At 36.1% G+C, this 11,654-nt stretch overlaps 1 protein-coding gene across 1 annotated transcript; it reads right to left on the bottom strand.

Moving 5' to 3' along the window:
• Positions 1-1,372: 1,372 nt before the first annotated feature.
• On the bottom strand, positions 1,373-3,626 carry LOC136217261 (heavy metal-associated isoprenylated plant protein 5-like). The gene is made up of 5 exons (XM_066003858.1): positions 3,501-3,626; positions 2,780-2,927; positions 2,461-2,678; positions 2,263-2,341; positions 1,373-2,181 (listed from the first exon to the last, which is right to left on the bottom strand). Exons 1-5 carry the CDS (start codon positions 3,624-3,626, stop codon positions 1,373-1,375), a joined length of 1,380 nt encoding a protein of 459 aa, XP_065859930.1.
• Between the last annotated feature and the right edge of the window lie 8,028 nt (positions 3,627-11,654).

An 11,654-nucleotide genomic window follows, 5' to 3' on the forward strand; every position in this document is an offset into this window, starting at 1 on the left:
TTCTGAACTTTCAAAATGTCCTAATAGACTACCTCAACTTGCTCAAAATGTCACGATAATCCCTCAACATGCTTAAAATAAAGCCAATTAATCACTTAGTGGCAAAGAAGTAAGATGCATGTAGAAGACATATTGTACGTGCCTTGAAAAGGTCAAACGACTAAGATTTGAGGTATGAGGTTCTAATATCAAAGATAACAAATTTTACAGTTGACCAAGATTGTGAATTATATAATAACATTTCAAAGCGCATGGAATAAACCTTCCATATGCAATTTACTATTTTACGACAAGTGATTAATTGACTATGTTTTTAGCAAGTTTAGTTAAGCAAGTTAGAGGGATATTGAAATAATTTAAAATTTTAGGGTGTCAATCAAACCTTTTGCACAAATTCAATTAAATACGGTGCTTTATATGCTTACTTATAAAACAACTTTCTTTCTTTCTTTTCCTAGAAAATCATCTATTTTAAAACTTTATTCAGTTTAAATAGGAGATTTTGGAAACCATTCTCATTTGAATTCCAACAAAATTATATATACACAATACAACTTAATCTAAAATGCGAAAGAATTCAATTCTCAAATTCTTTTTATTTCTAAACATGAAATTCAAGCAAATAGAATTCAATGAATTAAATTCCAGCAAAAATGAGATTTCCAAACACTGTTTGAAATCAAACTCTTACAAAAGATGACTTCAACTATAAACTCTTCTCATGATTTACAATTCCTTCAAATAACCTTATAATCTAAAGAAAATTATTGAATCTCTTACTTGATTTATCCCAATGTAAAAACTTGAGCTATTGTGTCACTATGGAACAGACCAGAAAGAAAAAGTAAAGATACTCGTACAATTTGCAGAAACTAGTTCTGAAAAAAAAAAAAAAAAAAAACCCTCTCCGACTCGAAACTGGGAATCTAATTGGGGGTTAGAGTTATCGCTGATATAAATACAAGAAAAATGATAATTGTATCAGTCTAACTCATCTTCTGTGTCAGAAATTACCACCTCTATCTAATGTCCATCTACTCATTGTTTTTTTTATAACTTAGAAGTGAGTCAATTCTCTGCTACTATGTTTACTTGGCCATACATTAAGAAAGATCCTATTTGATGCATACTTTTTTTTATCAATTGTTTAAAATTGCTTAGCATATATAACATCACAGTTGGTAATGCATTTTCAATTTTACATAGGAGTGCCAATTTCTGAGATGACAACACGATTTATAGGAGTAACCCGTCAAACACGACCCATTTGACACAATCAGAGGCTCTTGTAAAACAAATTTGAAACAATTTTTTTGTCATAAATTAATTACAATAGCCGTGATGGCCGGCTATATCATTCCCCGTCATCGTTTTACATGATGGAACAAGCATTGGGATTGTCGTCGTTGAACATTTGTACTGGATTCTCTGGTGGATAGTTGTACGTTGGTTCAATAAAATACCTTTGTGGCATGTATCTGTTATTGTACATCGGAATCTGGTAACCTTGATTTACCGAATTATATCCATAACCGTATTGCGGATGTTGCAGGCCAACAGTGTACCTCTGAGAAAATATCCCGTCATTCCAATGAGTCGGAACGTATGCCGGATAATAATCCACTTCTATTACCTCCGCCGTATCATCACCGTCATCACTAGCTGTCGTTGCCGTTGCCGGAGCCGGAGCCGGAGCTGGAGCTTCTTTCTTCTTCACCTTTGCTTCTTCTCCTCTTTCATCGCCTTTCTTATCATCATTCTTTTTCTCTCCTGCTCCGGCTTGATTTTTCTTACCATCACTCTTTTTCTCGCCGGCTTTGGCGCCTTCTTTATTATCATCCTTCTTTTCCTCGCCTCCTCCGTCTACTTTCTTAATATCATTCTTTTTCTCACCTTCTTCGTCTACTTTCTTAGCATCGTTCCTTTTTTCGCCTCCTCCGTCGCCGTCGCCGCCGAAATCTTTCTTTGCCTCGTCTGTCTTCGGCTGAACGGCCTCTTCTGTCTTCGGCTGAACGACCTCGTCTGTCTTCGGCTGAACGGCCTCTTCTGTCTTCGGCTGAACGACCTCAATCGACCTCCTCCGGAGCTTCTCCGACAGGTAAGGCAAGAGGTCCTTAACTTCCATTGTCCCCTTCACCGTTACCAGATCCTTTCCGTCGTCGACTGCGACGCTCTCAACTCCTGTTAATCGGTAACGTCAGTTATAATTTGAAAAATATTTGTATAATCGCCGAGATTAAAATATTCTGAAAATTTATCTACCTTTGATTTTTCGGATGATCTTCTTCATTTTGGTAATGCAACCATCACAATGAGTTTTGATTTTCAGAACCACCGTAATCTGCGTCCATTAATTAAATCCAAATTAGTTAAATCACTTTAATTAAAGTTTAATCTTCCATCCAACACATCGTAATCAGAAACGAATTTAAATTAATTTTTTTATTATTATTATTATACCTCTTTAGATGGTGGTTTCTTCACCTCCGATTTCTTCTTGGTGGCTTTCTCCTCCGGTTTCTTCTCACCACCACCGCCGTCTTTATTCGGCTGCGGAGATACAATCTCTACTTCCTTCTTCATCTTCTTTTCCAGCCTGGCTTTCACTTTCTCAGGGTCAACCTCCCCGGTCACCGTCAATTTGTTCGATTGACGATCCGTCTTCGCCGACTCCACACCTTCAACAACAACTCACAAATTTCAATTGGCAATCCAAATCAATCAAACCAAACCAAACAAACAAAAGAAAAAAAACAAGAAATCTCTATTCAATTCTCACCTTCTAAATGCTTCACAGCGCTTCTAATTTTCTTACAACAGCCTTCACAATGCATGACCATTTTGTAAACAGAAATAGGCTTCGGTTCATCCTTCTTTTCGCCGCCGTCGGCAGTGGCCGCAGCCGCTTTATCTCCTTCGCCTTCTGTCTGCTCATAAGAAAAACAAAATCGGAACTAAATTAGATTAGAGAGAAAATCTTAATGAATATTCGAAACAGTAAAGTGTGATTCAAAGGTGAATTAGCTCACCGCTGCACCCATCAATCCAAGCAACGATACAATGTTAAAATATTGGTAAAGTAATTTTAATTTTAATTTTATCCCAACATCATAATATTAATTAGGCTAATTTTATTTTTAATTTCAACTACACTTAATTCAGCCAAAATTTTCATTTTTTTAAATTTATCCCAGAACAACCTCAAAAATAATATTTTAATCAGTTTTAATTTTTTTATTTTTTTATTTAGAAGTTATTTAAGTGTTGTTGTTTATGAAATAAAAGTTAATGTTTAGAGAGAGAAAACTTCCAAAATGATAATTTTAAAAAATAAAAATATAATTCCATAGTAAATATGATACTAAACAACTTTAATTGTTAAAAAATTTCATTTTGAAATCGATATTGGCCAAATTTGAAAATATAAAGTTTTTACCAACCACATATATCGATCTAAAAAAATATGAAACCATTATTTGAAATTAACTCAGACAACTCACTTGATCTGGTTGAGTTTTGTCTATATCGCATAGTCGGGAAGACTTTCGAAAAGCTAGTTTGCGCTTAGCATACATAGCTTTAACCGTGAGATAATCTTGAAGGTCCTCCATCAAATGTGTCCACATTTAGACTGATCTTCGTTCGGTGATTGTCAAGCACTTCAAATGGGTGAGACAGATGACCTAAAAATTTAATATAAAATGGTTGTAATGACTGAAAATTCAACTAATAGAACAAAATTAACTTTGAAATAAAGGATGTTTGATTACATACTTTTCTCTTTATGTTTGTCTTTTCACTTTGAAAGAGAGAGTTTTATGTGTTGGGTTAAACATCTTTTGTTTGCCTTTTATAGCTGGAAAAATCAATCTTTTCAACCGTAACAGTTAATTTCATTGAATTTTCAGTTTCAAATTTATTTACATTATAACCGATTAAATTTAATTTCATTGAATTTTCAAGACTAATTAAATTTAGTCAAATATACCTCTTACCATTTTTCCAAAATTTATTACATTATAACTGTACAAATTTTCAGTTTTAAAATTGTATTCCATTTTAACCTATTAAAATTCAATTTAATTGAATTAAATTTTCATATATAAATCAATTAATTGTTTTATAATGGTTAGAATACATTAATAGCTTATGAACTTATCTCAAAAGGTTGATTGGCCTCCTAAACTTATAAAGTGTTTTGTTAACTCCCTCAACTTGTTTAAAGTAACCTATTCGCCACCTAGATTTGTTTAAAATTACATATTGGTCTCCGAAACTCTCTTATAGTGATTCATTAGTCTCTGAACTTGTTTAAAGTGATATACATTTCAATTTGTTTAAATTTATAAAAAAAAAGTCAAAACTTAAAAAATAAAGGTATGAATCACGATTCTATATTTTAAAACAAATTAACTTTCGATTTTTTACACCTTTATAACGTTTTTATAAGATTTAGGGACTTAATCATTACACTTTAAGTAAGTTCATGAGCCTAATGAGATACTATGTAAGTGCCGGAGGCAATAATGGTTTTTGAATAAATTCAGGAAGCAAGTGATGTATTATACCATAACTTTACAAAATATAAGTCATCCGGGCTATCTCAGAAAAAAAAAAATATAATACCCATGTTGATTAATAAACACAAAATGGGAACAAGAAAAGAAAGTAAAGAGTTGAATTTGTTCAAATTATACCTACAATTGGATTTGGTTTTAGAATTTGTGTCACACAAAGGATGCAGTTTGTAAATAAAAATCACAATTCAGTGGATGTTAATTTTTTCCTCAATACATACAATGATGAACTCAATTTATTGGATATACTAATCAATTTATATTTCATATGCGTATATCCACAACTATTATCTTCTCTAATTTAGAAATAAACGTACGTTATAAAAACAATAATTATAAAGTTATTATAAATCTATAAAAATGAAAATAAACTCTGTACACAAGATATATGACAGATATTTTTTCTGTCATTTGATTATTTTTCGCAACAGTATCATCTAAAAGTTTAAGTACAAAGAACCTGAATTACAATATGACTTTATGATGACACATGTCTGTCACCCCAAAATATTCATCATTATTAGATGATATTATTTATATTAGCACAGTTATTAATGTCTGAAAATAAATAAATAAATAAATAAAATCAAATTTTTGTACGTTTCGCAGGGGAGCAAATATTTCCCAAATTTATAATGCGCTCAAACATTTAAACGCCATATAAATACCAAAAATAAAAACCTAATTTCTTCTACAGAGTAAATTGCGTTTTCTCTTAAACATTTAGACGACATATCTAATCATCCTCCTTCTAGAGCTCTCATTTTAGCTCTCACATCTCGCTCTTACGTTACTCAATAAGCATGAAAAGCTAATTTACTCTTTCTCGATCTACTTTGGTTTTATTGTTCATTAATCGAGTTTTTCCTGATCTGTGTTGTAATAATCATCAGATTTACTCTTGCTAAAGTTGTTGAGCTGTTAGAAGAAGGATGTGTATGATGTCAAAACTTAAAAAATAAAGATATGATTCGCGATTCTAAATCTTTAAAACAAATTAACTTTCTATCTTTTTAGAGGAAAAATTACAAAACTAGATCAAATGAGAGACTCATTTATATATTTAGACCAATTACTCAAGCCACTACATATCTAGATTTTATATTTGTGATTTTTGCAAAATACCCTTCATATATATATATATATATATATAAGTAGACCTGGGCATGGACCGGGCTGGTTCGGCCTATCAGGCTTTTCATAAAGCCTGGCAAGTCCAAGCTCTGCCCAGCCCGCAAGAAATTTAGTCGGGCTTGGACTCGGGCCTAAGATACGAATCCCAAACCCGTCCGTCCAAGCCCATCTATATATTAAAAAAATACAATTAAATTTAAAAAAATACAAAAACTTGAAATTCAACATGACAACATATGTTGAATATATATATATAAAATAAAATTGTAAGTGAGGAATTGTCTTGATAATAGGTCACTGCATTTTTTTCACAAAAACGGCAAATGCCTTATCTCTAAAAACTCACGACAGATTTCATCAGTGATTGCATAATTATTTATATTTATGTTTATAAATATATATTATAATTTATATATATATATATATATATATAAATATATATATATATATATATAAAATATCGGGCCGAGCCGGGCTGATGTAAAATTGGTAAAGTCCAATTCTGTCCAATTTTTTACGGGCTTATACGGGATTGGGCCAGGCCGCGTCTGATAGCATTTTTATCTGTCCAAGCCTGGTTAAATGGGTCTGGGTGGGCCAGGCGGGCTCGTTGGCCCACGCCCAGGTCTATATATAAGAACTTACAAATTTCTCTTATATTGTGTACCTGCACATCACCTCAAAATCTGATGTGGTGTGTCATGGCAAATAGAAACATGACACCAATAATAATAAAAAAAGCTAAATTGAGTTTTTTTCGTTGGACAAGTATAATTTATCTAACAAAACCAAGTAAGTTTTATCTCTCTTCTGAAGATTGAGTTTTTGGATCTGAATTTTTATTTTAAGTCTTATAAAAAAAAGATGTTTTTCAGAAAACCCATAAATGATTTGAAGTTTTTGGATCTAAATTTGTATCTTTTTTAAAAGTTTTAGTTCAAAACCAAATTGAATTGAAGTTCATACAACCACCACCGATGAGTTTTAATTGGATTTATACATATTTTAAAAAGTTTTTGGATCTGAATTTTAATTTTTTAAAAAGTTTCAATTCAAAACCTAACTGAATTGAAATTCATACAATCATGTCTATGTGTCTCTGAGATGAGTGAAATTCAGGTAAAAAAAGAGAAAAAAGGTTGAAAGTGACACGTGACATTGGTGTGGTCAACAGTCAAGCACGTTTTCTAAACGGGTTAAATTTTTGACCGAACATAGGAGTGTAAGGGGCTGTATGTGATGTTTTTGGAGAGTTGTGGGGGTTGAGAGGTTTTTCTCTAAGTTGAGGGGGCCAGGTGAAAAAAAGTTACAAATTTAGAGGGCTGGATGCCTATTAAACCTATTTCAAATGGATGTCAAAAGTGAATTTCTCAATGGGTTCATAAATATATGTTTATGTAAATCAACCTTTTGGGGTTGAAGATCCCATACTTCCGAACCACGTTTATAAACTTAAGAAGGTTGTGTACGGTTTAAAACAAGTACCACGTGCTTGGTATGAACGTTTGACAAAACTTCCTTTTGACTATGAACTTTGGCAGAGGCAAATCTGATACAACCGTATTCACTAGTAAAAAGGGTAAAGATACCTATCAGCACAAATACCGGTCAAGAGTTAATTTAAAAAAATTGTGAAACATTTTTTTATTTTGGATAAATAAAGGTATATTTAGCGAACGTAATAGTATGTACCGTACAATTGCATTTTTGTTTATTATTTATTAGAATATATTTGAAATTTTTACGTAAAATTTTTATTATTATTAAAGAGGTCCTTATCTCTTATTTCGCCAAATGCCCATAAATTATCAGGCCCATCCATGTCGGCTATCAGTTTGTTTATACCGTAAATAAATTCGGTTTCACCGAAACCGAACCAAAATCATATATGAATAAATAATATTTTATATTTTTATTTGAAAACTTAGTTAAGTTAAATAAATCTATACATTCTCAACTATAAATTTAAATAATTTTGCTCAAATATTATATATAAATATGATGAAATTTGTTTTTATAAAATAAACAAATTTTATTAAAAAAAATAAATCACTTTAAATTTAGAACGTTGGGTTATTTGGTTGGTAATTCAACCGCACCAAAAGAAATTCGGTTTGGTAATATTTGATTGATTATTGTATTCGGTTTGATTTTTTTTTTTTGGTAGGAAAGGAAAGGAAAAGAACAAACAAGAACACCTAATCCGAGATCAGTCTAGGAAGACTAACCCCAACCATATCCTCGAGAAGAATAGACAAAAGAGAAGAAGGAGGAACAGAAAGGGTAGACACTCCAACCATCCCTCCATGGCCAGCAGCAGCCAAGCGATCCGCTACGCGGTTTTGCTCCCTATAAACATGGGAGAAAATAAGAGACTCAAAGGCAGGATGAAGCCTCAAAATAGCTTTGATAAGGCTCCGGCTATTCAGACCAACAACCTGTCTATTCGTAATCATGTTAATCGCCTCCAAATTGTCAGACTCCACCAAAAGTCTCTTAATACCCATGCGAATGGCAAGCTTAATACCTGACAGAATACCCCAAAGCTCCGCAGAGAAGGACGAGCCCAACCCCAAGTTATGGGTAAACCCAGCCAGCCACGCGCATCCAGCATCCCGAAGAACTCCTCCAGCGGCAATTCTGCCATTGCTAAGACAAGAGCCATCCGTGTTCAACTTCACAACCCCTTCCCTAGGCTTACTCCAACCGACTAACTGGACAACTTTATCCGGGAGGGGGCTACCAAGGGGCTCCCCTTCAAAGCTGTTCAAAATAACAGAGAGCTTTTTCGAGAAGAAATCAAGTAAATTCGGAATAAGGCAAATCTTACCGGCAAAAAGCTCTTCATTCCTCCATTTCCAAATTTGGTGGCAAACAATTGCGAAGAAAATGTCACCGTGCTCTCTGCTCGCCAACACCTTCCCATTGGCACCATCAGTGAACCAGTCAACCTCAGAATAAGCCATAAAAGACAGAAGGGAATGGTGAGGGAGAATCCCTTCCCAAATCTTTCTATTGTTAGGGCAATCCCTCAAGGCATGGCACAAGGTTTCCACATGACCTCTGCATCTACTACAGGTTCCAGACTCAGCCAAATGCCTTTTGTGCCTATCTGCATTAGTGAGCAGCCTGTCCTTGACACCCAGCCACAGAAAGCTCCTAATACGATAAGGGACTTTAAGGGTCCAAATGGACTTCCAAATGGACTTCCAAATATCTAAGGGAGGATCCACCCTATTAGAAGAAAAAGCTTCATAGGCCGATTTACATGAGTAAGTGCCATTATTTGTCAGGGCCCAACAATGTCTATCCTTATCCTCCTCCTGATTGCTAATCTTGACTCCTCTAATCTTAAGAAGGGACTCTAGGCTAAGGTAAGAAGCGAACTTAGACCAGATCCAATCTCCCTCCGAGTCCACCACATCAGCCACTCGCCAGGAACGGAAATCATTAGGCGGAGGAGAGCTACACACCTCAATCAGTGGCTTATCACCAATCCAGATGTCATCCCAGAAGCTAATGGATTTCCCATTACCCACCTCCAGACCAATCCCCGTGCAGAACTCTGTAAAAACGGCGCTAAGCCCTTTCCAAAGGAAGGAACAGCTCGCAACCCTCTCCTTAGGACCGCCAAAAATTCTGTCTTTCCGATACTTACCATACAGCAGACGAACCCAAAGGGAGGAGGGGCATTGCCACATTCTCCACAGAAGTTTCATTAAAAGGACTTTATTATTGTCTTTAGCTTGCCTTATACCCAGACCCCCCTTGCATTTAGGCTGGCAGGCTTCCTTCCAAGGGACCAGGTGAACCTTCCTCCCTTCCCCAGACTCTCCCTAAAGAAAGCGCCGATTAATATTATCCAGATCATTAAGAACCGGCTCAGGGAGCTTACAGGCTTGCATTATGTGATTCGGAGCCGCGCAGTTCACAGACTGGATAAGGGTGAGGCGACCAGCAAAGGAAAGAGAATTAGCTTTCCAACTAGCACACGCACCATTAGTTTTATCTAGAATGTCTTTAAAGGAGGCTTTGGAAACTCTGTCACTATGAAGAGGGACCCCAAGATACTTCCCCAACGAGTTAGTCAAGGGAATACCCGAGATCTCACTAAGTCTTCTGCACAAGCCATTCCCCATGTTCTTAGAACAAAGCATATGGGACTTCTGGATATTAATCTTTTGGCCCGAAGCCTCACAAAAACAGTTAAGGACATCCATCACCACCTTAATTTGCTCCTCATTCCCTTCCACAAAAAGCATCACATCATCTGCAAAGAACAAATGGGTAATAGAGGGGCCATACCTGCTAATGGACACAGGGTGGAGGGACCCCTTGTTCACTGCTTCTTGAATCAGGTGAGAGAGTCTTTCCATGGCGATAACAAAAAGGAAAGGGCTCATAGGATCCCCTTGACGAATACCCCTGGAGGGAGAGAACTCGTCGGACATGTCCCCATTGATCAAAACCTGGAAAACGGGAGAGGAAATACAACTCTCAATCAACCTCCTCCAGTTCTCCGGGATACCGGCTTTAGCAAGACTATCCAGAAGAAAGCTCCAGTTAAGTCTATCATAGGCTTTCTCTAAGTCCAGTTTAAGAGCCACCATCCCTTTCTTTCCTTTTCTAATTTTCATAGAATGGACAACTTCCTGGGCAATAACAATGTTATCCATCATTTGTCTACCAGGAACAAAGCTCCCTTGATTCTGGCTAATAATATCCGGCAAGATCTTCCGGATTCTATTAGCCACAATCTTGGTAATGGCTTTGTATAAGACATTACAAAGGCTAATAGGTCTCATCTGAAGAAAGGAAGAGGGATTATCAACCTTAGGAATCAAAACGAGGAGGGTCTTATTAACCAGCCTGATATCCTTAGAACCACTAAAAACACCTAAAACAAAGCTATAAATGCCCTCTTTCACAAGATCTTCCGGATTCTATTAGCCACAATCTTGGTAATGGCTTTGTATAAGACATTACAAAGGCTGATAGGTCTTATCTGAAGAAAGGAAGAGGGATTATCAACCTTAGGAATCAAAACGAGGAGGGTCTTATTAACCAGCCTGATATCCTTAGAACCACCAAAAACACCTAAAACAAAGCTATAAATGCCATCAATCCCAGGAGCCTTAGTGGAACCGATACTGGAAAAGGCCAGATCAATCTCTTTTAGGTCCATTGGATGGAAAGCTTCCATAATAGCATCCTCCCCAAGCCGAGGGAAGGAAGAATCAGAGTAGGCGCTAACCAAGTTCACCGCTTCCTCTTTAAACAAGTCCTTATAAAAGTCAAGGGCAAGGCGCCGAATGTCCTCCTCCTCAAAGATCCAAACACCATTGGTATCTCTGATCGCATCAATCCTATTCCTCTGTCTTCTAATGACCGTAGAGAGATGGAAATACCCGGTGTTCCGGTCTCCATCTTGAATCCACGCCTTTCTAGACTTCTGGAACCAAAGAAGCTCCTCTTGTCTAAGCACTGCTTCCAACTCGTTCTGGAGAGCTCTAAGCTGACCATTCAAACTATGGTCGAAACAAGCCTCTAAACAACGCTGAATACCTTCCATCCTTCTCAAGAGCTTATTCTTCCTTTTGATAATGTGGCCAAAGATGTTCTTGTTCCAGCCAACCACATTCCTCATGAACTCCTCCACAGCGAGAATGACATCGGATTGAGGATGCCAATTGTTTTTAACAAAGTTCTTGAACTCGGGGTGAGAATCCCAAGCCACAAGATACCTAAACGGTCTGTTACCTTTCCGCCGGTTTCCTTTAACCATTTTGATCAGGATAGGGCAATGGTCAGAATGCCTGAAGGGAAGATTAAGAACGTTGATCTCAGGAAACCTACAGATAGCAGCAACATTAGCATAAACTTTATCCAGACGAACAAACACACTGTTCCTTTTCCACGTAAATTTGTGACCAGCAGCTCCCA

Source organism: Euphorbia lathyris, chromosome 1 (genome assembly GCF_963576675.1).
Source record: "Euphorbia lathyris chromosome 1, ddEupLath1.1, whole genome shotgun sequence".
Classification (NCBI taxonomy): Eukaryota; Viridiplantae; Streptophyta; class Magnoliopsida; order Malpighiales; family Euphorbiaceae; genus Euphorbia; species Euphorbia lathyris.

What these genes read in the sequence shown, in the direction of transcription:
- LOC136217261 (XM_066003858.1), bottom strand. Translation starts at nt 3,626, where the DNA reads ATGTGGACACATTTGATGGAGGACCTTCAAGATTATCTCACGGTTAAA. An exon ending in ACAAAACTCAACCAGATCAA is followed by an intron (nt 2,928 to 3,500) that starts GTGAGTTGTCTG and finishes TCTTATGAGCAG; the next exon opens with ACAGAAGGCGAAGGAGATAA. An exon ending in AGAAACCACCATCTAAAGAG is followed by an intron (nt 2,342 to 2,460) that starts GTATAATAATAA and finishes TAATGGACGCAG; the next exon opens with ATTACGGTGGTTCTGAAAAT.